Genomic DNA, 27,920 nt, shown 5'->3' with positions numbered 1-27,920 from the left:
CTCTTGTGCTGTTTTCAGGCCAAAACTTAATATTCAGCTAATAAAATGTGCTTTTAGTGTCTTAATAGCTTGAGTTTAGGATCTCCGCGTTACTACCATTTTTCTCAACACTGGGCCCAATTTAAAGTATTCTATGACTGTAACAATATTCTATTATTAGCTGTCATATGTATGTGGTAAATTATAAAATGTTGATCTGGAAAGGTAACTTCAAATCAGTCAACTTTTTCCCTTTATATCATGAATCTTAAAGGATCTTTTAGATATATGATGTTCTAGAAAATGTAGACTATCTTTCATAATTGCTTTTCTCTTTCTTCATTTTGATTACTACCCCTTGTGGATTGTTCTGAGTTTTCTTTCCCTGCTCAGCATTCTCTCTTCTACTTCCTTAGGTCAGCCTTACCATCTCACTGCCCAACCATCCTGTCTCTTAACTCTTCCTGCGGCCCTTGCTTCACAACTGTTGGAAGATTCTGCAAATTTGAACATTTTATTTGTACTAGAGACTGATGAATGTTTTATTTTTAATTTCTTTGATGTAAATTGTTGCTTAAAATATTTTTTATTTATTTCCAAGGAAAGACAGAGCAAGAGAGAGCAATTAAGATCAAGAAAAATAAAGAAGGGGTGGGAATAGATACTCCAGGACTTCTTGCTGTTGCCCATGCACTGGCTTTACATGGGTACTAGGGAGTTGAAACTTGGCTGTTAGGCTTTGCAAGCAAATGCCTTTAACCAGTGAGAAATCTCTGCAGCCCCCTCCTCTGCTATAAATTATAAATTTCATTAGTGCAGCTCATAAGGCCCTCATTATTTGAAGCCACTTTTCCTTTCTCTTGCCTGAGGGTACTCCTGCCTCCCTCCCTCTCCTGCCTGCATTCCCATCTGCAGAACTTTGCTCATCCCCAGCACTTTGCCGCATGACACCAATATTTCTTGTTCAATATTTTCTGTCTGAAATGGTCTTTTGCTTTTGTCTACTTGGAGATTATCTTTGAAAATGACAGCTAAGGATAACTTCCTCCATAAAGCTCCTTCCTCTTCAGTCTCATCAGCAGAATTGAATAATCTCTTTGCTTTTATTCTTGTCATCAGCCTCTTAGACAGCTTGTTCTCTCATCCTTCAGATTTCTTTGGAGGAATGAAGCAGTGCTCTGTGTACATTATTATGATTTACTGCTTATCTTATCTCTTTTCTCCCACTATCAAAGCGTTCCTTTTCTATTTTCACTTAGCAGAGGTTGTAGCTTCCTTGTTTTCTTGTAGTTTGTTTTATCTCCAGGTCCTTGGGTTTCCTGTTTGTTTTGTTTTATTTTGCCTTTGCATCAGCATGTGTAGTATGTGTAGTGTGGTGTGTTCCTGTGGTGTGATGTGTGTGGTGTGGGCGTGTGTGTGCATGCAGATGTGTGGGTGGGCTCCATGCATATGCATGTGAAGACCAGAGAACATTGGATGTCCTCTTCTATTGCTCTTTTCACTATATTTTCTTGAGACAGAGTCTCTCTTTGCCATTTTCTGTGAGACTTGCTGACTAGGGAGCCTTAGCAATTCTCTAATCCCCAACCTATAGGACTCACATTACAGCTTTATGTAACCATGCCCAGCTGTTTACGTGGGTGCAAGGACATGGAGCTCAGGCTGAAATTTGGCCCTCTCAGACCCTTGTATGTATGTGGCAAGCATGCTTACCCATTTTGCCATTTCTAGCACCACCCTCATGACCCACCTAGGTCTTAGTTTAATGTTAGAATAGTACTTAAAACTTACCCTTTGAGGAAAATTGCTGTATTTTACTCTCCAAATTTTCTAGCATCCTGCATATGATAAAATTAATTTTTGTTAGAATTGGACTTTCTGTTCAGTTTTGCAACATTTGTGTTAATTCAAACTAAGAGCAAAGCTTAAACATTCTTATATTTCAAATCAAGTAGATCATTGCATACTTAAATATTAAACTAATGACAAATGTATGATTCACTGTAAGCAAAATTCGAATACAATACCATTTTATAGATCATGAAAGTATTTTAAAAATATTCTCCAAATTCTTACTGTGCATCAAATTATCTGTGGAACTTGCTCCAATGGGATAGTAGAGCTGTATCTAAAACAAAATCTCCAAGATACTTGATGATTCAGGTCCAATCTATTCCTAAATTAGCAATAAAAATCAGTGACTAAAATCCTAAAGTGCGTTTGATATATAGGCAAGATCTGTAATCACATCTTTTCAATAAAACACTGATAATATGAGTTATTAAAATTCTAATTTATTATCTCAGCACCTCCATACAAAACATTTACCTGAAAACCTGAAGGAATTTGAAGTTATGAGTTGTTATATCCAAATTTCATCCCTTTTCTTCTGCCTTGAAAAATGCACTACTATTTTTAGGTACTGTAAATACCATGGTTACATTAATATCTGGAAATATTTTCAAAAATATTTTAATTAGCATGATAAATTAATTAATTTTGTCATATTGCAACAACATGGCATTATGAATAAAGGGTAATTCTGAAGTGAAGACAGTGTAAATATAGGAGAAGTACTCTCCTATTGCTTGGTGAACCATCTAGGATTAGATTGAACCTTTTCTGCAGTCAGTAAATGAATGAACTCCTTTGGTATTATATCTGCAAGTGCATTTACCATACCAGAGTACAGCATAGAAAAAAATTAAAAAATAAAAATAATAAAAAAGAGAGAAATCTTTAACTTCCTTTCATTCATGTAAATAATTCATGCTGGTTTTAGTGATCCCCACCTTGGACTTTTAGGGTCCAGAGCAAACATTGCTATGCTTCCTTGATGGACCATCACAGAAGCCTCATTCCCTAATACCTGCTCACTAATTATATGGCAAATGGGTGATTATGGAAGAGGGTGGGTCTACTGTTTGGGCTATATCTCTTAGCTCGGAGAGGAGGTGATATCAAATAACTCATTTAAAAAGAGAGTTGTCTTTTTCAAAACAACTAAAAACTCATTTATTTAGTTTGCTCAGCTCTATGGCTCTAGTCTCTAGAGGTTCAATTGGTGTAGATAACTAGAAAATGGCAGTTTCTTTGACTTTACAAGTGCATTTGGAGTTCATTTTGACAATACAAGGTTGCTGTGACCAAATACAGGACATAAAATGTACTAACACAATTGTAGAACTGACTGATACCCCTTTTCCTGCATTTGCTGCTCTTTTCTTCAAAATCAATTTCTGCATCAGATCCCCCAAAAAGCATTAGTGAAAAACTGATGACTTCTAAACTCAATGAATAATAAAATGATTGTTGTGGCCTAATCGGCTCGGAATGAGAAGGAAAAAGCCTGTGAAAACTTCCTAGTGGGAGGAAGAAACAGGAAGTAAAATAGGGCTGCCCCTTATGGCCGTCTTAATGAATCAGGTTTAATTAGGTTCAGACTAGAGTTCCAGTCTCACAAAGGCAGGCTGATATCTTTGTTCTTTGGGGTCTGTATCCCTAGTAACTACCTACAAAAGAAGATCAACTGCTCCTAATCTCTACCATAAGTCCTCCAACATGCTATCATGTGTGTATTATGTAGGGGCCAAAACAGTTGTCCATGAATATACTCTCTTCTACAAATGAATGTCCATTTTATTTTGAATAATTAAATTCACGTACAGACAACCTGCTGCTGCCGCCACTTGCTATACATTTAAATATACTTAACTGATGTATTCGGTTTGTACTTTGTAATTTTGAAGTCAAAAAGTCACTGTGTGTGGACTGACATGTACTTCAGTATCTTGGTGGTGCCCATCATTTGTAACATTTGTGTGTAATTTAAATTCTTTTTTTTTTTCAAAGTAGGGTCTCACTCTAGCCTAGACTGAACTGGACTTCACTCTGTAGTCTCAGTCTGGCCTCTAACTCCCAGTGATGTTCCTACCTCTGCATCTCAAGTACTGGGATTAAAGGCATGTGACTTCATGCCCAGCTAATTTCTCCCTGTTCCATGAAATGGGCCACATTGTACCTACTTGACAAAACTTGAGAAATAATTATTTGTAATAATTGTAAAGCATTAGCACAAGTGAAAGACAGGAGGGCTTCCACCTAGGGCATGAGAACAGGGGCTACTCGTGTCCTCTGTCCCTCTGTCCAAAGTCCGCCCTGTTACACTGCTTGCAGAGCCGGCTATGGTCATTTTGCTTGGTAAATGGAACGTGGAAAAGAACATGGTTCAGTGGGAATAACGTGTACTCAAAAATTCAAGGCAATATTGTTTTAAATTTTGAAAGTGTTAGCTTGTGTGTATAGCAAAAATGAAAGCTAATACAGAATAAACAGAAACCAACACCAGGAAAGTATAGACTATGGTAGAGATTTAGAAATAGGCTGTGAAGTGGCAAAATAAACTGATAAAAATATTAAAAAGTAGTGGCTTGGTGTAGGTGTGATGGTATATGACTACTGTTAGATTCTGGGTCAGTATAGAGACACATAGGCAAACATCCTTTTTTTAAAAAAGATTTTTAATGGGTGAGAAAGATAGGGAAGAAATAGAAGAGGGAGAGAGAGGGGGAGAAAAGAAAGAGGGAGGTAGAGAGAAATAAATCTCTTAGAGATATCAAGCTCCCTAAGATAGCTTAGATATTAGATAGCAGCAGGTTTGGCTAATAGCCAAGATAAAATGACATTCATTTTACTGAAGGAATAGTCAGAGAATGTGAACAACTCCTTATGTATGTAGATGCATATTTTTTCATTTTTGAATGTTTGTGGGTAGCATTATTATAAGTACTAATCTAAACAATAATTTATTAAATATAGAACTATTTTCATCATCTAATACATTTTATGTGCCATTATTATATTTTAAGGCCACTTTTATGTTTTCATGGAAAGGACTTATTTTTGTTTACTTTTCACATATTTTCTTATTAAGTTATCAATGTATATATAGTCATCTTTAAATGTACAGACAAACTCATAAACATGTATCACCCTTGAATCTATAATAAATGTACTTTACCAACTATCTATATTCTTAGAATATATACTGAGAAAGGGCTTATGTCTGTTACCTATATAAAAGTTGTACTCAGCGAATATAAGAAAAAATGATGTTAGTAGAAAATGAAAAATGTTTATACAAAAATCTATAGTTCTACAGAGTCAATTTACCATGTGACAAATAGTCCCCAACATTTTTTTTCTTTGGAAAATCCAAATATTTTGTCATAGTTTAGCAAGTTCTTTATCAGTAGGATAGAATTCAGACTTCATCTTCAACTTCCAGTAAGACAAAAACACCCTGTCATTTGAAAATCAAATCTCAGCTCAGTCATTGACTTGTATAACTTTGGTTTATTGCTGTCTTGTTATGGAAGTAGGTCTGAGACTGAAATAAAGAAACTACTAGTAAAGACATGTTGCAGATAACAAATGTGTCCTGTATATATGTGCTTATGTATGTGTACACATTTCCACACATATTTGTCTGTTAGCTATTTTGTGTGTATACATATGTGAGTGTGTGTATGCAAAACACTACATGCTATAGTAATAAATTTTACATCATTTAAAATGTAATAATGTAGTAGAACACAATTGAGATTTTTCTTAGAAGAAGGTAAATACTAGCATTTTTCTAAAAGAAACAAATATTTATCATGTTCTTTATTCCAGGCTTATGAAAAAGTTGCTTACCTCCTCACTAATTTAGGTAAGTCCATTTTTTATTATTTCAGTTGGAAAAAAATAATGTGTATATTAGTCTGTAGTATAATGTGTATAGCAGTCTGTAGTGGCTTTAGGTATTTTACTATTTTATGTTTAGCTATGCATTTATTTATTAACAACAAGGAGAGTGATAGTCTAAGAAGCTAGTTTTCCTGAAGCAATAGAAAAACAATGCCTGCAGTCTAAAAGAATCTTATCTAGAAATTTGCTTTTTTCTCAAGCTTTTCAGTTCTTTGTGCCCCATACATTTACTTATTTTGCAAGGTATTATACCACAAATACATGGACTCAAAAAGAAAGAAAGTATGAAGAAATGGATGAAAAACAAGTCCATCACTAAAGTGCTCACTCCTATTCTCTAACCCTTGAGTAACTTTTACTTTTTCCTATATATTGTTTGGAACAGCCCGTCATTGTGTAGTTCAGGTTGGCCTTGAACTTAGCATTTTCTGCTTCAGTTTCCTAAGTGTTGGGCATAAGCGTTCCAAAGCTCCCTTCCCATCCCTCTTTTGTCTTACTGCCACCTGGTCTTGCCTAGACTAGATCCCGATTCTCTACCTGCACCACTTCATATTACAGTAATCGAGGGTACCTCTGGTTTGAGAGGAGGGAATATCAGCCACCTCCCCCACCCTCTACCTCAGGAGATCACTGGAGGCCCCTCCCTCACAGGGTAGTTTCCCCACCTTTTCCTATAAAACCCTTTCCCTATCTTTTTCTTGCTTTCATTTTGGTTCTATTCTCTGGTTTATGTACTGCCCTCTCTCTATCTCTTTCTTTCTTCTGTCTCCTTTTTCTCTCTTCCTCCTTTTTCTCACCCATTACAAAAAAAATGTTTTAAACTTAAGAAAAAAATGTTTGCCTAGGTGTCTCTATACTGACCCCAGAATCGAACGATAGTCAGATGTCACCACATTTACACTGAGCCACTGCTTTTGAATGTTTTTATCAGTTTCGTTTCCCACTTTCCAGTCTTTTTCTAAAGAAGATGTTTACATTGCCAGTGTTATTAATAATCTAATTGTAAAGACTTAATTCTTAATGTTTCCTGCAATATATATATATCCCTCTTATTACCTGATATTCATTAACTGTCCTTCAAAGTAGTGATAACATGTTTAGACAACTTACTAATTAATGTTCTTGTAACTATGTTGGTATAACTATTTTCATGTTTAAGACATGATGTATACTATTATTATAGTTAGTACCACTTTTATATTCTCATGAAAATAGTTAATTTTTGCTTAATCTTTCAAGCTTTTCCTCATTTACATCAAACATTTTACTTGCTTTTTTGAACACTTAATTTTCTTGATCAGGTTATCCTCCCGAGCTCTTCCTCTAGCCCAGTCCACATGTGTTGCAGAGCTCTAAGCCTATGTTCACTTGCATCTGGACTCTTCCTTGAGCATCCTTTGCTTTTCTTTCTCAGTTAAACAGTACTTATTGAATCCTGTTACTTGGTCCATACTTGTGGAATGTGGGTGATAGAAAAAGTATCTAGCAAATACTTATCAAAAGAATAGATGAGAACTTAAGAGACAAGATAAACCATGACTCCTGGTTCATGTAACAAAATAAAAGAAAAAAAAAGCTTTTAAAACAATCCTTAAAACAAATACAAAAATAAGTTTTCTGTGTGTGTCTATCCACAAATCAATCAATCTGATCAATAATTGCCTTGTCAGAGACTGCAACTCAAACCAAATTTTAGAAGTGAGATCTAGCTGTAATGTTGATGAAGAGGGAAGGAATTAAAATGTAAAAGTTGACAAAGAATAAAAGCAAGGAAACAGTAAGAATGAAATCACATGTCAATATCAGGCAAATTAGCATTTTATATGTACTTGAGGACTTAAAAGGTATACTTCATGTTGGTCATGATCTACTAAGTGAGACTATTGTCTATGTATCTTTAACTCAGCCTTTGAGACATAGAAAGCAGAAACTAATAGAAATATAAAAATAGACAAACTCAAAACTAATAAAAATATAAGGATACCGAGGATTTAAGTATCATATATAACAATTTTCTTTTAAGGTATAGAAACTGTATGTTCAATAAAATGTTCTTTCACACAACTAATAAATTAATAAAACATCCATAAAATTCATGTATTTTCAAAACTGCAACTTTGGTCTCAAAGCAGAAATCACAAACACATGTGTGGGTTATAATGCAATGAAATGGGAAATATAGAACCAAAAAGCATACACATGGGGACATTTTAAAAGTCCATACTGTCTTTTCTCTTAAAAAAATATGTTAAATTGAAAGAACTACCTTGAAAAACTAGAGAACAGTAGTGAGAGCATAACGTGTTAGTACTTTAGGAAATGCACTTCCAGATGTGTTGTACTGAGACATCCCACTCCACTTCTTAGAATACCTCTCCTGATACTGACCTACCACCTCTGGACTTGGAGTTCCCCAGAACCTATGCCTTTCTCCTCTAATGCGATTAAGCTAATGTATATATTCTGCCTCTGTTGTTCTTGGATCAAATCTTATCTATAGTCTATCTTTCTTGAGCTATTCAAGTCCATCAATGCACACATGTGGTATGCATACTTTTTCACTTATTTGAACACTAGGTAGGGGCTGAGACTGAGTTCACACTGCCATCTTCATTCAGGTTTTCTCATTTCATTCTTTTCTTTTAAGAGTCATGGAACTACTATAAGGGAGTCTTAACAAGACTTTTAGAACACTTTAATCTAAATCTCTTATTTTACAAATAAGTAAACTGATTCCAAAAGCTATAAAGAGATCTGCTGGTTAACAATGAGTGTAAGACTGAGCTATGAACTCCAATTTCTGACTGAAGCAGCACTTTTTTCTCTTTATCGCAGGAATAATCATCTATCGAGGTGTTCTGTGACTAGATTAGATCTCTATGTGGGGGTACAGTAAAGAATTGATCCTACCATTATAGTTACCTGTAGATAACAATGAGGCTCAAAATTTCTTTATATAAAGATTCTGAACATCTTTTTTTAAAAAATTTAATTTCTATTTATTAATTTGAGAGCAACAGACAGAGAAAAAGAGGCAGAGAGAGAAAGAGAGAGAGAGAGAGGATGGGTGCACCAGGGCCTCCAGCCACTGCAAATTAACTCCAGACGCGTGCACCCTCTTGTGCATCTGGCTAAAGTGGATCCTGGGGAATTGAGCCTCAAACTGAGGTCCTTAGGCTTCACAGGTGAGCACTTAACCACTAAGCCATCTCTCTAGCCCTGCTGAACATCTTTATATAGTAATAGCAAGGATCATACTCTTGAAGCTGTAGAGAAAGTTATGTTGATGATACTTGATTAAAGTAACTTAACTTTAATTAACTTTTCATGGCAGATATTATTCACATTTTATAGACACAGGCACTAGAATTTTGAAACCCCAAAGGCCTCGTATGCCCAATACATTATTTAGCCTAAATTTGAAAATGAGATTTCCTTGTCTAGATTCCTTGCCATTCAACCTATGTGTTCTTCTAGAATATCCTCGAACAGAATCAGAATGGGAAAACAGCTTTGCTCTGAAGATGTTTCTTTTCCAGTTTGTCAACCTGAACAGCTCCATCTTCTACATCGCTTTCTTTTTGGGAAGGTACTTTGATACATGCTCTCTTTTACAACAGTTCTTTTGCCAATTAGCTAACACAGGTGGCAAACTCCTGACCTCTGACTTAAAGATTGTGGTCACCCATTTTCATGTTTATACATTCTCAGGTGACTTCTAGCAGCTCCTACCAATTAAAATTGGCATGTACAAAAACGTAAAACTTAGATGTCATGTGTTAGCTAAATAGTGATTTTCCTAATTATCAGTAAGTATTTTTTTAGAAGAAAATAGCCGGTGTGTTGGCACATGCTTTTAATCCCAGCACTCTGGAGGCAGAGGTAGGAGAATTGCCATGAGTTTGAGGCTACCCTGAGACTCAATAGTGAATTCCAGGTCAGCCTGAGCTAGAGTGAGACTTTACCTTGAGAAACAAAGCAAAAAAAAATTAATAATTATAGTAATAATAATTTTTCTGTAACTCTGGGTTATGATTTCTTAGTGTGGTACTTTTTTAAAAACATTTTTCTTTTCTTTTACTTATTTGACAGAGAAAGGGAGAGAGACAGGGGGCGGGGGGAGAGAGAAAGAAAGAGAGAGACAATGGGCTCACAAGGGCCTCCAGCCACTGCAAATGAACTCCAGATGTGCATGCACCCTTGTGCATCTGGCGTAAATTACATGGGTCCTGGGGAATTGAACCTTGGATCCTTTGGCTTTCAGGCAAATGCCTTAACTGCTAAGCCATCCCTCCCTTAGTGTGGTACTTTTAACTGTGGTTTTGAGTTTATTTTTCTCTCCTTTCCTACATAGTTTGAAAAAAAGCATATATAGTTAATGGTCCTGGTTTGTTATATGGTTAACACTCCACATAATGCCATGGAAATATTCAGAACCTAGAAACATACTGCACTAAACCATTTATCACATTGTAATATTCATTAACTTGGCCCACAGTGTATTAAAACTCTACATGGAGCACAATGTTTTAAATGTCATCAGGTTGGTTGATATCTACCTTCCCCACCCAATAGTGTTGAGTTCATGCAGCACTTTATCCTTTGAAAGACAGTTCTTTGATGCTTATACAGCAAAAGTCGATTATATGGGGACAGGTTGCACCACTGAACATTATGTCTACCCACACACGCCTCTGTGTGGTGTGTTAATGGTGAACTTCACTTGACTGCTAATGAATTAAACTACTTTCCTACAGATTCGTAGGCCACCCAGGAAAATACAATAAGCTTTTTGACCGATGGAGACTGGAGGAAGTAAGTAATCTTGTGAGAGTGGGTGGATGGGTATGGATGCAGGCCAGTGCCTGTGGGAGGTAATGGCCTGAGGAACGAAGACAATATTCCATCAGTTGAAGACAAATTTTGGTAGAGTTCCTTCACTTTCCAAAAGGAAGCAGCTACTTTTATTTAAATGGATTGTGATTTTGCAAGGTTAAACACCCTGATCTTTTCATTTTTAAACAATAACAACTGTTTTGTTATTTCATCCACAAACTCCAAGAATTTAGTTCTGGTAATTTTTCTCAGTTGGAAAATGAGTATCTAAGTACATCTAAAATGAGTATCTAAGTACAACTAAAATATGCTAGATAAACTTTTTTTAAGATTTATTTTTATTTATTTATGAAAGAGAGAGAGAGAGAGAGAGAGAGAGAGAGAGAGAGAAAGAGAGAGAATGGGCATTCCAGGGCCTCTAGCCACTGCAAACAAACTCCAGACATATGCATCACCATGTGTATCTTGCTTACATGGGACCTGGAGAATCGAATCTGGGTCCTTAGGCTTCGCAGGCATGCACCTTAACCACTAAGACATCTCTCCAGCCAGTAGGTAAAATTTTAAGAATGGAAATTTTAATGTAAAAGAAACATTATTTGAAATGGCAGCATATAAACATTCAAATATATTTTCAAGTTCCTATTTATTGATTTATAATGTTTAAGAATGTATAGGTGGAGTATTGATGTGCTGTGTTCTCTGTAAGACCAAGAGATTGTCCTTTAAATGCCCAGCATGACCTAGAGTGTATCATTTCACTTCCTCAGACTTTTACCAACAGAAGCAGTTTGGGGGCCAATCTAACAGTTGAAAGGATATCATCTCCTTATGAATTCAGTTTCTTTAGTTTCTCCTGAATTGGAAAATATTTTTCATGCTCATTGTTGTATTTTATGAGTGTTTGTGTTAATAATGTTCATTTTCATTAGAATGTTTCTCAGCTTTATTAAATTGTAAAATAATAAAATTTGAACCTAATTATTAAAATTTGCTGCATTTTCCCAATTTTTTTTTGTTTTTTCCTTTATACATTGTTTTACAAAAGGATTTAGCATTCTTTAACCTAAAAACTACTTTTGTTGTTGTTGTTGTTTGGAACAGAGACTCATGTAGTCCAGGCTGGCCTCAAAGTTACTTTCTAGCTAAGGATGTCCTTGAACTCCTAACTTCTAACTCCAGGTCCCAAATGCTAGGATTACAAGCATGCACTACTTCTAGGCCCATTTCCAATGAATTCATTTTTAATAATGGATTTTAGTATTGATATTAAAATTTTCCCTCATTTCTTAAAATATAAAAATAATCATTTTTATTAATATTTTTTCTAGTATAGTGGTAATTTCTATTTAGTAACTTATTTTTATTTATTTGTGTGTGTGTTAGAGAGAGAGAGGGAGAGGGAGACAGAGAGGGAGAGAATGACCTCACTAGGGCCTTCAGTTACTACAAGTGGCATCCGGATGCATGTACCCCCTTTTGCACATGTGTGACATTGCACTTGTGTCACTGTGCATCTGGCTTATGAGGGTCTTGGAGATTTGAACATGAGTTCTTAGGCTTTACAGACAAGTGCATTAACTGCTAACCCATCTCTGCAGCCCTTTAGTAACTTATTTTTATGTAAAAAAGTAATCAAGTATCTTCCTCCAGATGGAATACATTATAAGGGAAAAATGGATTTCTAGATTTATCATAGTCTACATCTTTTAGTTTTGTTATTTCTGGACTCCACTTTCATTGGTCAGTATGTCTATTTATCTTTAGATCAAATCTGTTTTAATGGTTGTACTGTAAAGTCCAATTTAATTGTTGGTGTCACTAGTGGGAGGCCATAATTTAGAAACAAGTTAAGAAAAGATTCCAAAAGAAAACTGAGGGGAAAAATATTTCTAAGCTCTCTGTTTAAAACTCATCAAACTTCAGAGGAGTCCTCATTTATGTTACCTTCCCATATTGTTCCAGAAATTGATTATAATACACCGAGAAAGCCTAAAATGTCTTCAAGAGCATGTGCTTTAAAATCAGAAAGCTGGCTCAAATGTTAATTACCCCCTATGTATTCTTAGCTCTTAATTTGACTTCCAGGCATATTTATTTCTTCAGTAAATTGTACATAGTAATATTTAGCTTGTCAAGCTGCTTATAGATGAGAAATTTTATGTTATACAATTAATATAGCCCATGGATTGTGGAAAGTGCTCCATATATTGTTGCCATCACTTGTGTACATCATCCAGCAGTGTTTGGAGAAACGTGAAATGAATACACAACACACTAAAATATGATTTAATGGAGGGACAGGGGAATGCACTCTAGTACTTCTCAAACTGACCATACTAGCAGCTTTTATTCAGATTCAGGATTCATAGCAGTCAAAGCCATGGGGAGTCTGAGCACAAGTTCACATCAGATCAGATCATGAGTTATTTGCTTATGTTTGTCAGGGAATCTTTGGGGAAGCTGTGAGTTTCCTGTCTTCAAGAAGCTCTGCTCAAGGCTCATGTTCTTTCATGTCCCCAGGTTTAGCCTGTGCCAAAATTAACCTTTTGCCAATTGTTTCTTTTTCTTTTAAAAGCGGTTTGATGAACCAGACATATTGATGTTGTTGGCTAGTATGTATTTTCAGGTGGATCCCTCCAAGTGCACAAAGAACAAAGTACAGATAATTAATCCAATGACCACCAAAGTGGAAGGCCAAGTGTTTAAAAACCAGGAAGATGGATTAAGCCAAGACAATTTGTTAGTAAAATCTTGGTATCAAGTTATCAATATTGTTTTGTAAAATAGGCACTGCTTGACTCATTTGGTCATGTAATCAATTAATATTTATAGTAATATAATTAAGTAGAGACACTTGAGGATGCATATTAATTTTGTCTCATATATAGTAGATATATTTTAAAGATGTGGGTTCATAGCTGGCAGAGCATAGACTATGAAATAGATTTTCATTTTGTGCAATATTAAAAGGGCCAATAAGAAAGACATGGATAAGGACACAAAAGTGAATTGGTGCAGTGTGGTAGCAATAGAAAGTAAATAATGAGACAGTTTTTACTTTTGTAAATTTCCTTTCCCACAATGAATAATTTTAAAAAGGCAGAGCCAAGTCACCAAATAGAGGTTTCTGGTGGTCTTTGTCCTGAAAAGGGCCGTGGGCTGTATATCCACCTTTCTCCCCATACAATAGAGTCATTGTTATAAACTGTTAAGTCATTGATTGAAGTATGGATAGACAAGGAATGATTATGTTTATCATGAATCCAATCTTTAGGGCCACAATCAATACTAAAATAGCTTCCTAGCTTGGCAACATGTCCTATAGGGCTCTGACACATTTCCCATGGGATTTAAAAAGTATTTTATTTATTTATTTACTTATGAGAGAGAGAGAGAGAGAGAGAGAGAGAGAGAGAGAGAGAGAGAGAGAAATAAAGGACATGCCAAGGCCTCTAGCTGCTGAAAATGAGCTCCAGTCATATGTACCACCTTGTGCACCTGGCTTATGTGGGTACTGGGGAATCAAACTTGGGTCCTTGGGCTTTGTGGACAAGGGACAAGTGCTTTAACTGCTAAACAATCTCTGCAGCCTCACCCATGAGATTTTTTGCTACTCAAGATGAGAGTCTGTATAAACAGAGCAGCACAGTATGAGAGGCTGAAACAAATTGTTTCTTTGTCATGTGTGTGACTATCCACAGTCAAAAATTCAGGTTGGCTGGTTTTTAAGTGAATCCAAGCATGTTTGGTTTCAGGCATAAATTATTAGAACCCATGCATATTGGCAAATGAGTGGAACAATAATTAATTTCTGAGGGAGAAATGTTGGGTAAGATTAAATTGGCTGTTAATTTCAGGAGCCTGTATGCCTCCTAGGCAGAAGTGATGTTATTGAAAATAGGGAAAGGTAGATCCATCCATGTCATGGGTTCCCATAAGGGGAGGTCAGCAATGAGAGCCCAATGTGCATTCCCTTTTTTCCCAGCTACATACATTATCATGCAGGAGGTGACTGCCATCATATCCACAAGCAAAGAAGTAGCACTTTAGGTTGTCCCAGTACAGTCAGAACCACCTCAGTGTGATGGCAAGGTCTCTTCAGCCTCTGTCAGACCACATGGGGCTTTCTGGTTTGCAGCAGGAGCATAGAGCTGCTCAGGATTGATTTGGGTTGCTCTGAGTTTTAGCAGCCATGAGGCCATTTTCTTGAACATTATAGAAATAAAAAGCAATGATAATTGCATGTAATTTACTCATGGGTGACTTTGACCTTAGCCCTTATTCTTCCTTCTTTTTGTTTAAATAACATGTTTTTCTATATGCCATGTGTCCTTTTAGATCTAAGACATCATAGTTTTAAATTGCAAACATACCTTATTTTTATAATTTTATCTCTTTATATTCAATAGCCTCTTTATTGTTATTTTTATTCTCATTTTTGTTATAATTTAGAAATTAAAACAGAAATCCAGGAAGTTGTACTTTACAGACAGTACAACAATTATAAATATAGACAAAATAAATCCATATTAATTAATTTATTAAAGATTTAAGTCATAATATATATTCAGAAGGTAACTTTAAATTGTGTGGCTCACACATGTGAGTTAGGTTTAGAGTAAAAATTCTAATGTAGGTAAAATGAAGAACCATGGGGATTAGAGTTTGTCTATCTATCCCTTACCCTACTTCCATCATAAATTAGGAAGTTCAGATACTGACACTCACCACCTCACATGTTCACTTGGAGAGAGAAAAAAATGTGAAAGCACTGAATTCTAGCTTGCTTATGACCACATGATTTTGAATGGTACAGTTGTGATGAATGTTTGGATCATTCATCCATAGCATTTTACATATTCTATGTGGGAGTGTTTAACCAAATGAATTTTAGAGTATTGATGACTTGGCTTTAGTGCAAGGCCATCATTATGTGTGTGGGACAAACTAAAACACTACTAGATTCTCTTCTCGAAAGTGAAGATAAAGAAAATTTTAAACCACAAGCTCATCAAGACTCAATTTCAACATAGTTGTAATAACCTGTCTTCTAGCTTCCCCACTTTGGGCTATCTTTGGGGGGAACAATCTAATTACATGGCTCTTTACCTGTCGCACATAGTACTGTCTTGGGTTGAGCCTACACTTCAAGGTAGCAGACATAGTTGGTAAGTAGAATCTAATCAGTATGGTACACGGTGAAGAGGACCAACGATTGCTTCCCTCAGCACAAGTCAACACCGCAAACCTTGAATAAGCCAATTCACTTCTGAATCTTTGTACAAATGAGTAATGAGGCAGAAGGTATGACTGTGATAAAGACAAAATACAGTTTTCTCTCTCAATATAAATATATTTTATTTATTTGGAGAGTGATATGTTTGGTGGGAAAGGACAGAATGGGAAAACCAGGGCCCCTTTTCAAAGCAAACCAACTCCAGACACATGTGCCATTTTGTGCATCTGGCTTTATGTGGATACAGGGAAATTGAACCTGCACTGTCAGGCTCTGTAAGCAAGTCATTTTAACTGCTCAGCCATCTCACAAGCCCTTTTCTCTCAATTAAAAAAAAAAAAGAAAGAAAATTAGAAACTCCAGAAACTACCCCAATAATTAAGTTGTAATTTGAAGCAACTGATGAAGAAAAGATTTCATCTAACCTGGATTCATAAGAATAATCTTAGGCTGATCTGTGACCTACCCCCTCCCCATTGGCCCATCCTTGTTGAGGCATATGGGTCGTGCATTGTGGAGTTAGCCCACAGTTAGTGGTACAATAAATGTCTCTACATATCATGACCCAACATGTGGCTCTGACATTCTTTGCGCCCCCTCTTCCGCAAAATTTCCCTGAGCCATGTTGGATTCATTTTTGGTCTGCTTCAGTGATGAGGTGTTGGGGGCCTCTGAGGCTGTGGCTCTCTGATTTGGTAGGAGTTGATTTTTCTCTGTGTTGGTCTCCTTCCCCCTTGTGCTGGTATTAAGGCTCAATAGCTAAAATGTCTTGCTTGCAAAGCCTGATGACCTGGGTTCAATTCCTCAGTACCCTCATAAACCAAGTGCACAGAGTGGTACATTCATGCAGAGTGCACTTGCAGTGGCAAAGAGGCGTGGCAAGCCCATTCTCATTCTCTCTCTCTCTCTCTATCCTCCTCTTTCTCTGCTTGCAAATAAAACTATTTTAAAACAATCTTTTTGATCTATGCTCTGTCTCTGTGGCTTAGTAATTCAGTTTGAGACATTCTATTCAACTCATTTAGGATGTATTTGAGGAAGAGTTCAGGAATCCCAAGTTTATTCAAGATAGAAGAGATGAACTCAGATGGGAGACTCTGGCTCTGCCATGCATTCATCACGACCGTCTGCAAGCCTACACTCTGTCTCAGAATAGAGAATACTAAGTTATTGGGCTGGAGCTGGGAGAGCAGGCTCTTTCATGTCCTAATTATTTGTTTCTTTTGAAGTCCCACTAGCACAATTTGATAGAAATAGAAACTGTGGATCAAAGCTATAAATTTATCATCTTTAAAGGAAGAGCATGAACCCATTTCTAAAGAATCAGACCCACACTTTTCCACCCAAATGACTTTTATAGTACAGTTTTTAAGAAAACATGTAAGTTGAAGTATTCATTGAGATCATATTTGTGTGTGTGTTTCAATCCAACTTACTGAAAATATAAAGAAGCAAAGGAATAGAATATAATTTGGAATCAGACTGAGAACATATTTTGTGGTATGCACTCATCAAATGAAAAATATATCCTATGAAGCTATCACTTTTCCAGGAGGCAGATATTAACACTTCCTCATTACCATAAGAGTGAACTAAACTAAGTAGATAACTTCTAAAGACAGAAGAAAAAGGAAAATGGGTAACTTTCCAGTGAAAAAAATTATGGAGAACACTATTACATAGGCAATCAATGAAGGTTTTCCTCAGCAGTGATTCTCAGATATGATGGATCTCTCATAGGATGTGATGACAATGACTATCACCTCCCCTAGGACACGACCCTGGTGATAACATGAGAACGTCATCAGATAAGCACAGGCTAAGTGGCCTTCCACTTCATAGTCATTCAGCCCTCTTCAGAATTCTCAAAGTTCCAAGAAAAGAAAAGCAGTTCATGCCATTGGGTAATGGAAGACATGGAAAACAAATGCAATGGAGTTTACTGGGTTAGATCCTGGGCAGAGGAGGAGAAACTGGAAAATGAATATATAGTCTGGATTAGGTTAATTCCCATGTATGAATGTTGGCTTCTGAGTTTTCACACGTACATCATGCTAATATAAAGAGCAATGACAGTAAATAAATGGAGAGGAATACTTGGGAACTCTGAAGTATCTTTAAGTTTTCAGCAAGTCTAAAATTATTTTGAAATACAAAAGGTCATAAAAGCAAAATTATAACCATAGTATCTAAGAATTAGTGTTTTGTTAGTGATTATTCATGAATATAGAGTATTTCATAGCCTCATCGAGTATGGTCATGCTGGGCTGGAGAGATGGCTTAGCGGTTAAGCGCTTGCCTGTGAAGCCTAAGGACCCCGGTTTGAGGCTCGGTTCCCCAGGTCCCACGTTAGCCAGATGCACAAGGGGGCGCACGTGTCTGGAGTTTGTTTGCAGGGGCTGGAAGCCCTGGCGCGCCCATTCTCTCCCTCTTCCTCTGTCTTTCTCTCTGTGTCTGTCGCTCTCAAATAAATAAATAAAAAATGACCAAAAAAAATATAAAAAAATTAAACAAATAAAAGAGTATGGTCATGCTTAACTGTTCAGTAGATAGTAAGTATTCACTAAAGTTAGGATTTTTATTGTTGTTAAAGTTTGTCAAAATTTCATTATTACAGAAAAAAAAACAAGTCTTCACATATTTTTTTTGTCTATGTGTCTTGGTTTTCTTTTTGAGCAAAATGTGACTCAGATTTAGAACTTACTGAACAATTTAAAGGTGATGTTTGAGCCAAGTGGGACAAAGCAAGGTAATTACAGCTCTAACCTTCCTTTCCAGTGTCATCCTAGTGGCTGCTTGATTGATCTCTGTCTCCAGATGAGCGTTATAATGTTCTTGAAGCAAATATGGAACAACTTCATGGAACTTGGATATCCGTGAGCATATTATGTTGAAACTTTTTATACACACACACACGTACACAAATGCTTACACAATTTAGGGCTTGTCATAAGATAGACAAGGACATAGTACCAAATGTGTGACAGGGTATAGGTTAAGGTTTTATGAACCTCAGGGCTAGACATGGCTTAGTGGTTAAGGCATTTGCCTACAAAGCCTAAGTATGCCAGTTTGATTCTCCAGTACCCACGTAAGCCAGATGCACAAGGTGGCACAAGCATCTGGAGTTTGTTTGCATTGGCTGGAGGCCTTGGCACACCTATCTCTTTCCTTCTCTCTCTCTCTCAAATAAAATAAAATAAGCTCAATTGTTGCATCTACCTCAAGAACTGATGAAAGAATTAAAGGAAATGTCTAATATAAACATGTTTCACATATTCCTATACTGGGGCAACTTTAAAAAAAAATTTATTATGACAATATCTTTATTTGTTATATACATACTCACTATGGAAACAGCCATGTTGGTACCATTGTTAGTCTCCTCCCTGCCCCCCGCCAAAGGGACCCTCCTTGCTTTGGATTGTGGATGATACTTTGTGGGGGTAGCCATCAGTTATGGGGAAGAGGCAATGTCTCTGTCTAATAATCTTTCTGTTCCCTCTTCAGCAAATTTCCCTGAGCCATGTTGGGTTTGTTTTAGGTCTACTTCAGTGATGAGCTCTTGGGAACCTCTGTGTCTCTGGATATCTGGTTTGGTCGGAGTTGAGTGTTCTCTGTGTTTATCTCCTTCACCCTTGTGCTGGTACCAGGTTTACCAAGAAAGCAGCACTCTTGCATAACTTTTAAAACAGCATAGGTTATTGAAAATAAAACTAACTTCCTGATATCTTTGGGCTATTAACAAACCAATTGTGCTGGTGGTGTTAATATTAACTGAAGAGGACCTCTGTTCCTTTCAAAAGAAAACATTAACATAAGAAATTTGGGATGGAACAAAATTTGATATGCTTTTCACAACTCCCTACCTCAAATCCTTAGAACAGAATTAATGTCATAAATAATATTCTAATTTCATCATTTTGAATAAGATTTTTTTTTCTGTGGAATGCTGGCAAAGATGCTGAATATATATGTTATACTCTGAAACACAATTAAATCCCAGTCTTATGGGGAGCAAAGACTATAGAATGTCTGGGGCTCATGGAAATGGCAAGTTCTGGAATTAGTAAAAAAAACTCTTAACGAATATATAAATGCTGAAAAGGCCTTTAAAAAAATACACTGCTTTATGACAAAAACAAACAAACAAACAAACAAACTGAATAAACTAGGAATGGAGGAATCATATCTCAACATAACAAAGAATACAACAAACCCAAAGCCCGTGTCATACTAAATGGAGAAAAAGTTGAAGCATTCCCAGTGTGTCCTGGAACAGTACAGAGCTGGCCCCTCCTCCTACTACTATCTAACACTGTATTTGAAGGCTTAGCTAGAGTGATAAAAAAAAGAGAAAGTAAAAGAGATACAAGTTGGAAAGGAAGAAGTCAAACTAGGCTTATGTACAGATTTTATGATTCTGCACTTAGACCTTAAATAGTCCACCAAAAAACTACTCAAGCTGAACACTTTCAGCCATGTGGCAGGATATACAATTAACATAAAAATCAGTTCTGGGCCTAGATAGATGGCTTAGTGATTAAGGGGCTTTCCTGAAAGCCAAAGGACCCAGGTTCCATTCTCTGGTACCCACATAATGCCAGATGCACAAGGTGGCACATGTATCTGGAGTTTATTTGCGATGGCTAGAGGCCCTGGCATACCCATTTTCTCTCCCTCTCCCCTCCTCCTTCTCTGTTTTTTTCTTCCCCTCTTTCTTAAATAAATAAATTAACTAATAAATAAGTTAATTAAATATTTAAAAAAATCAGCTGTGTATATATACCAATGACAAATATACTAAGAAAGAAGTCAGGGAAACAGTCCTATTACAACAGCCACAAAAACTAAATGTCTTTAAAAGATTTTATACAAATTATAAATACTTAAAACAGTTTAAAGGAAATCTCTATTTGACAACAGTACAAGGAATGAAGGTACCCAGTCTATTTGTTACATCTTTGCCAGTCTTGGCTGGCCACTTAAAGCACAACGTATGGATTACATCCTGTGATTACGGCTGAGGAAATTAGATGCACAGGACCCAGCATGCTCTTTGTGTTTGCTAGCACAGGCAGCATGGTGTTGTGGTGACTGTGCTCCCAAGAACGACTCTTGGTGTCATCGTTATTCTATGCCTGCTGTGTATATCATGCATGTCAGAGTATATTTTAACCATGGCCTTGATCACAGTCACCCTGGATCATGTATATCAAGTGGTGTGGGCACCACAGTATGGGGGTATCTTGATGGCGTCTTTCAAACACACAAACAAACGCCTCATGGGAGAAAACTTAGCAGGAATGGATCAGTCATCAAACCAGGGATTTTCAAAGTTTGAAGTCACAATTCTCTCTCTTCAAGTGACACTTGATACAAAACCACAGTAAGTAAAACAGAAACAACCTCCGTCCCCTTTTACCTCTCCAGGAGAGTTTGAGGACAGCTTCCATGAGCCATCCACATGAGCACTGCTTGATATTCTGGTTTATATACAAGAATGGTCTTCCAACTGCCACTGTAGCACCAATTTATCAAAACTGAGCATCAGGTATCATTCACTGAGTTCAATGAGGTTCACCTTATGCTAGAGAAATATTTGTCAAATTCTTTTTTTTTTTATGATTACTAAGTTTAATTCAACTGTTATACCCAATTCTGCCTCATAAAAATAATAAAATGTTCCTATCAAAATTACATTGTGATGTGAAGATAGGTTTCTTGTTCTGAAAATTCTTAAGGTATGTATTATGCATAAATTCATCACATATGCACAGTAGGCTATTTCTGAGTCACGTGATTTCATTATTATTCCAGGGCTAGAGACAGAGATTTGTTCTTTTCCAGGTCTCAGTTACTGACTTATTCACCACTATTCTTTACTATTGTAGCAGAATGGAGACACCAGTGCCTAAACATCTCATAATTTTAAACTCAGAGAGGCAATCAGTTGATATAGAACAAATAAAAGGGTATAGAACCTGGGTCACTTGAACCCTTACATAGACCTACAGAATTTTATGTGAACATAATTCCATTCATATCCATGTATCATAACCCAGAAAACACTGGGTTACAAGAAATGAAGGACCCAACTTTAATGGCTGTAGGCAACCTCCTAGGAGTTTAAGAAGTTTTATAGGCTGAGGTAGAAGAAGGAATTGTAGAAATAGATGCTTGCCTAATAAATATTGAAAAGCATCTTATTTTGTGGGCATTGAATTCATAATAAATAAAATATGAGGAGGCTTAGAGGGCCAAAGAGTTTCATATGGTAGATTATATTCTCTTGTTAAACCTTCTAATAAATTTTTTTTTATTTTAACTTTGTGACATTAACATTCAAATCCTTTTAAAGTTGAGACTGTTTTTGTTTCTAATTTATTTAAAAGCTCAAACTATCAAATACCTCCAATTCCCAGGTATGCATAGTGCAATCTAAGAGTAGTTGGTGTGCCCTATTTCTTTATTTTTATTTTAATTTTTTGAGAGAGACAGAGAGAAAGAGAGAGAGAATGGGTGTGCCAGGGCCTCTAGCCACTGCAAACAAATCCAGATGCATGAACTACCTTGTGCATCTGCCTTATGTGGTTGCTAGGGAATTGAACCTAGATCCTTGGGCTTTGTAGGCAAGTGCCTTAACTGCTAAGTCATCTCCCTATTTCTTAAAGAAATATAAGTTGTCCCCCAGGTGGTGAAGTAAGAGCTTACAAGTACCTGCTTTGTTCTATGCTGCAGTTTGATTCAGAACTGGTGGTCACAACAAAAGATCAAGCGGGGAAGACAAGACACTTCCATACCGCAATGGGAAAATGACTGGAATCTGCAGCCCATGAACATTCATGGATTGATGGATGAGTACTTAGAAATGGGTAAGAAAAGTCTATTCTGCAGGATAATTTGGCCTTATTGATACTGTTTCTTTCATTCACATGAGCTTTAGTTCCAAACATATAACATCTCCTTCCAGCCCTAAGCATTTAAAACATATGTATTCCTTTATGTCAACAGAGCCAAATGTGTGGAGCAGTGCCCCTTTGTCTCTTTTCTCCTTTTAAAAGTTTTTTTTTTTTTTGTTTTGTTTGTTTAATGATAAACTAAGAAAGAGAGAGTGAGAGCGAACGAGAAAGAACTGGCACACTAAGGTCTTAGATACTGCAAATGAGCTCTAGACGCGTGATCCACCCTGTGAGCATGGATCACCTGTGTGCATGTGTCACCTCGTGCATCGGGCTTACATAGGTCCTGGGGAATCAAATCTGGGTCCTTAGGCTTCACAAGCCAGTGCCTTAACCACTAAGACATCTCTCCAGCCCTCTTTTTTCATTCCTTTTCTTTTAGATTTTTTTATGAGAGAGAGAGAAGGAAAGAGAGAAAGGAAGAGAGAGAAAGAGAGGGAGACAGAAAGAGAGAGAAAGAGAGAAAGAAAGAAAGAAAGAAAGAAAGAAAGGAAGGAAGGAAGGAAGGAAGGAAGGAAGGAAGGAAGGAAGGAAGGAAGGAAGGAAGGGAAACAGAGCAGGGTCTTTTTTTTTTGAACCCATTTACCCAAGGCTGACCTTGAATTGTTATATAATTCAGATTAGCCTTGAACCCACAGTTCTATTGCCTCAGTCTTGCTAGTGCTATGATTATAGGAATGCACACCACACCATATATACACCACACATGAGGCTCTTGAGCAAATATTGTGATGAAACACAGTAAAGATAGAACAATTCCCTTATAAGGTAGAATATCCCACTCAAAGAAACTAATGCTTTCTTTTCCTAATAATTCTTTCCTTAAACCCAGTCTGGGTCATGGTTTCTTCAAGAATATTACTTTTATTTAAAAATATGGGTTCTCATTCCAGTTGTTAGAAACAGTATTGCCTTAAATTTGTTTCACTCACCAATAAATGTGAAGGCAAGATATTTATTGCAGTTTCCTGGAGTCCCTTCTAAAGTTAAGCATGTTCCTTCAAGGTGTCCTTTTTGCCTGTCTTTCTGTCACCTCTTTCCTCTTCTCCTTCCTCTACCTTTCCCTGTTCCTCCTTCTGCCTTGTCTTTTTCTCCTTCCTCCTTTCTTCTTGACATATTATTAAAGCATTAAACTTACCCATATGTTAGTTTGAAACTACTTTTAACATTTTCTAGTCATGAACATTTTAACAAATTTAGTTAACACATAGTAGCTAAAGTTTCCTCACCTGTAAAATGAGACAAACATAGTTATTTGTATGGATATTGACCAGATTAAAGGTAATATATATGTATAGCCCCTAATTTGGCACAAGGATGCTGTCAGTACATCATACTATTCATATGACTAGTTCTCTAATGGTCCTCTTTTCTCTTAGTTTTGCAGTTTGGTTTTACCACTATCTTTGTTGCCGCTTTTCCACTTGCTCCGCTTTTGGCTTTGTTAAACAATATCATAGAAATCAGACTGGATGCATACAAATTTGTCACCCAATGGCGGAGGCCCCTGCCAGCACGAGCAACTGACATAGGTAAGATGAAAAAATTCGGTAGGTTTTATACTGATAGATAATGCCAGGAAATGCAAAGTGGTAATTCACATGCTAAAAATTGGCATGACATTGTAATATATAGGTGTGACATTAAGGTGATAATTAAGTTCTAAGGGCAGAGTACTTGCAGATGAGGTAGTATCTTTATCAAAAGGCAGAAGGTATGGCATTGTTCTCTTTTGTTTCCATGCTGTGCAAGGACATAGTATTTGTCCCTGATACAGGATGTAGCAATAAGGCACTATTCCAGAATTAGGGAATGTCACTCTCACTAGAGATTGAATTTATGTGGATAACAGTAGAAGGAGAGTGTGCCAAACACTGGCAAGGGGAAGCTAGCTATAACACCTATAAACCTACCCCCAACAATATATCATCTCCAGTAGGCTCGAATTCCCAAATTGCTCCCAGCTGGAGACCTAGTGTTCCGAATACAATTTTATGGGGGAACACTTGAATCAAACCACCATATACACACATATGTATTATTCTGCATGTTTTTCTTCATGAACATCTTCTATTCCAAATTTTAGTCTAATTCATGTTAATAACATAAAATATTTGCATATAAATATAAGATCCATTTTTATTTGTATTTGCCCACTATAGTAATAAACATATATAAATAGACCAATAGTCATAGATATAAACAGACATTATATATTATATATCCATGTATGTACAATGTATCTGTAATTTCAATTGCAAAAAATATAACTACTATATTAAAACACACATTTATTTGTTTATTTTTATTATTAGCTATGGACATAATTTTTATGTAAACATCACATGTTGGTACCATCCTTTCCCTCCTCTCTGCCCCTTTTCTGAAGAGACCTTCCTCATTGGGGGTACAAATCAACCCCATGGGGATTGTGGGTCATGCATTATGGGGCCAGCAGTCAGTTATGGAAGAGAGGCAATGTCTCAGTGAAAAATGTTCCAACTTGTGGCTCTAACAATCTTTCTGCCCCCTCTTCTGCAAAATTCCCTGAGCAATGCTGCAAGCATTTTAAGTCAACTTCACTGATAGGCACTTAGGAGCATCTATATATCTGGTTTGGTAGGTTAAAGCACACATTTTAATCATAAAAATAACCAGAGTAATTATGACATTCTAATGAGTCATTCTAATAACAATATATAAAACTATGTTCATGTACTTTCTAAGTAACACTGGGTGTTATAAGGGTTTCATATTTTTGGATATCTAGTGGCACATCTTCAAACATGTTTTGAAGGCCAATTTTCTGAATGCTTGTCATTGAAAACATTTTAATATATGCATTGTTATTTCGTTGCCATAGCAAAGTGCTCACTTGCATTCCTTATTCACTTTCCCTTGAATTTTCGTATAAAGTTTTAGAATCTTTTGTATATTAGGCATTTATTTTCTCTAGCTATTTTCTTTTGACAGTATCAAAATTTTTGTTAGGATAAGTATTTCAATTGGTGTACACAAGTATTATTTGATATGAAGTCTGACTCCTTATCTTGGGATTTCTCCATTAAGTAAGCTTGGATATTTTTACTTTAATTTTTCTAATTGCAGCTCACATGATGTAGGTATGCCCCAAAAATTGAAAGAGAAGATAACTTAGCTGTTGTGTTATTCAACCACCTTTAGCTTTTTTGATCATTTGTTCCAAGGCTTCTTTCTTCTGAAAATATATGCATAAACATATATGTATATATATGATCTTTTATTTTTATTTATTTGAGAGAGAGAGAGAGAGAAGGAGAGAGAGAGAGAGAAAGAGGCAGACAGAGAGCAAGAGCAAGAACAAGAGCGAGAGCGAGAGCGAGAGCGAGAGCGAGAGCGAGAGCGAGAGAGAGAGAGAGAGAGAGAGAGAGAGAATGGGCACTCCAGGGCCTCCAGCCACTGCAAACAAACTCCAGAAGCATGTGCCATCTCGTGCATCTGGCTTATGTGAGTCCTGGGGAATTGAAGAGAGGGGAGGTCCTTTGGCTTCTCAGGCAGATGCCTTAACCACTAAGCCATCTCTCCAGCCCCTGATAATCATTTTTAAAGATAAGTTTAATCCTAAACAGTTTTAACTGTAATCAAAAGGATTTTTAGTCTCTTTAGAATTTCAAAGCTTTTCTGTTTGATGCCCAGTTTGCCTCCAAACTAGAAGCTCACCAGTAATTCTCAGATCTTAACAAACTTGCTTCACTTTTTCATATTTTTTACTAGAAAAGTATATATGACAAATATTAAAAGCAAAACTCATACTGGATATAGAGATTTCAAAGGCTACACAACCCTGCTTAAGGTAAATATTTTTACTGTTTCAGCATTAAAAATTCTGTATTCTAACCTCTAAAATACCTTAGGCATTTATCTCATGTTTCTTGGTTACAGACTCAAGCCAGATCCTTTACAGCATGTAAATTGTCAGATCTAGATAGAGTCTATTTTCTCTTTTTAAAGAAGGCATAAGAACAGATATCATATCTAGAGTGAGGGACTCCAGAAAGAATGTGAACAACAAATGAAGCTGTGGCTCTAGAACATGTGGGACATTACTTCTGGAATAAGCTTCGTCTCAGCACTTTCCTCTTGAAAATGAGTCATTCAAGGTCTTTCATCTTTCTCCTTCCAGGGATCTGGCTTGGGATTCTGGAGGGAATTGGCATATTGGCTGTGATCACCAATGCATTTGTAATTGCTATTACATCAGACTACATCCCACGTTTCGTCTATAAATACAAATATGGCCCCTGCGCAAATCATGTAGAGCCAAAGGAAAAGTAAGGTTAATTTTTTTTTCTGATAAATTTTATGTTTGGAATTACAATGAGAATGTATTAGGAAGTTTTGTTCTGTGACCATTAAAAGTAATATTTCTGAAGCTCAGATTTATAATGTGTTTATCAGATGAAATCAAATGAGGTTAAAAATATTTTTAAAACAAATAATTTTAGATTCTGTGTTTGTTTTCTTGAAATTGGATTTCTTGGTTTAAAACACCAAGAATATTGTGCCGTATTTAGGAGCCACTTTCTAGAGCTGGAGAAGACCTTCCAAAGCATCCAATGCAGATAGATCTTTATTATCATGGGAAAAGTGAAACCCACACAGGTTAATCACAAGCTGGAAAAGATAGTGTGAGGGGAGATTTGTAGCCCTGGAAATACTCAGCTGTGAGCTACAATTTAGTGATAAGGACCTTATTGATGCAGGAAATCATTTCCTTGATATATCTATCTAGCACATATTCTCTGCCAAAATTCAAATTCACATTTTAGAGTAGGGGAATGCCGGGCTCTCCCTGGTGGTTAGGTAGTGCTGAGGAGGGACCAGGCCCACTGGTTTCTCCCAAGGGATTGAGGAGAAGGATGAGCGTCAGACGACTCAGAACATCTCCTAGTCACTGGAAAAAAACCACACTGAGTCGGGAGTCTTGTCAAAGCAGGAACTCACTTTATTGTTACAGACGGTTGCCTATATAATATTGAGAATGAAGGTGGGGATTCTAGGCTGGGGGGAGAGGTAAGGGCCAATAGTAAACTGTGACTATTGAAATGAAATGATAACTCCAACTTCTGTCTGGAAGTAGCAGGCAAGAAGCCACTAGGCGTCTTGTTGAGTAC

General features: G+C 36.6%; 1 protein-coding gene across 4 annotated transcripts in view; it reads left to right on the top strand.

The window, feature by feature from the left end:
* The window catches only part of Ano3 (anoctamin 3), a 334,161-nt gene that overhangs the window by 288,577 nt on the left and 17,664 nt on the right, over positions 1–27,920 (top strand). For all 4 annotated transcript variants that reach the window (XM_004660858.2, XM_045157621.1, XM_004660859.2 and 1 more), the window contains 7 exons: positions 5,656–5,692; positions 9,208–9,319; positions 10,488–10,545; positions 18,584–18,681; positions 22,547–22,680; positions 24,147–24,299; positions 26,930–27,077. In XM_004660858.2, coding sequence (XP_004660915.1) covers positions 5,656–5,692; positions 9,208–9,319; positions 10,488–10,545; positions 18,584–18,681; positions 22,547–22,680; positions 24,147–24,299; positions 26,930–27,077 — 740 coding nt within the window. The remainder of the gene's footprint in view (positions 1–5,655; positions 5,693–9,207; positions 9,320–10,487; positions 10,546–18,583; positions 18,682–22,546; positions 22,681–24,146; positions 24,300–26,929; positions 27,078–27,920) is intronic.

The sequence above is a fragment of the Jaculus jaculus genome, chromosome 8 (assembly GCF_020740685.1).
Source record: "Jaculus jaculus isolate mJacJac1 chromosome 8, mJacJac1.mat.Y.cur, whole genome shotgun sequence".
In the NCBI taxonomy this organism is placed as follows: Eukaryota; Metazoa; Chordata; class Mammalia; order Rodentia; family Dipodidae; genus Jaculus; species Jaculus jaculus.
The sequence above is the reverse complement of the archived record's forward strand: the minus strand, read 5'-3'. Positions and strand labels throughout refer to the sequence as shown.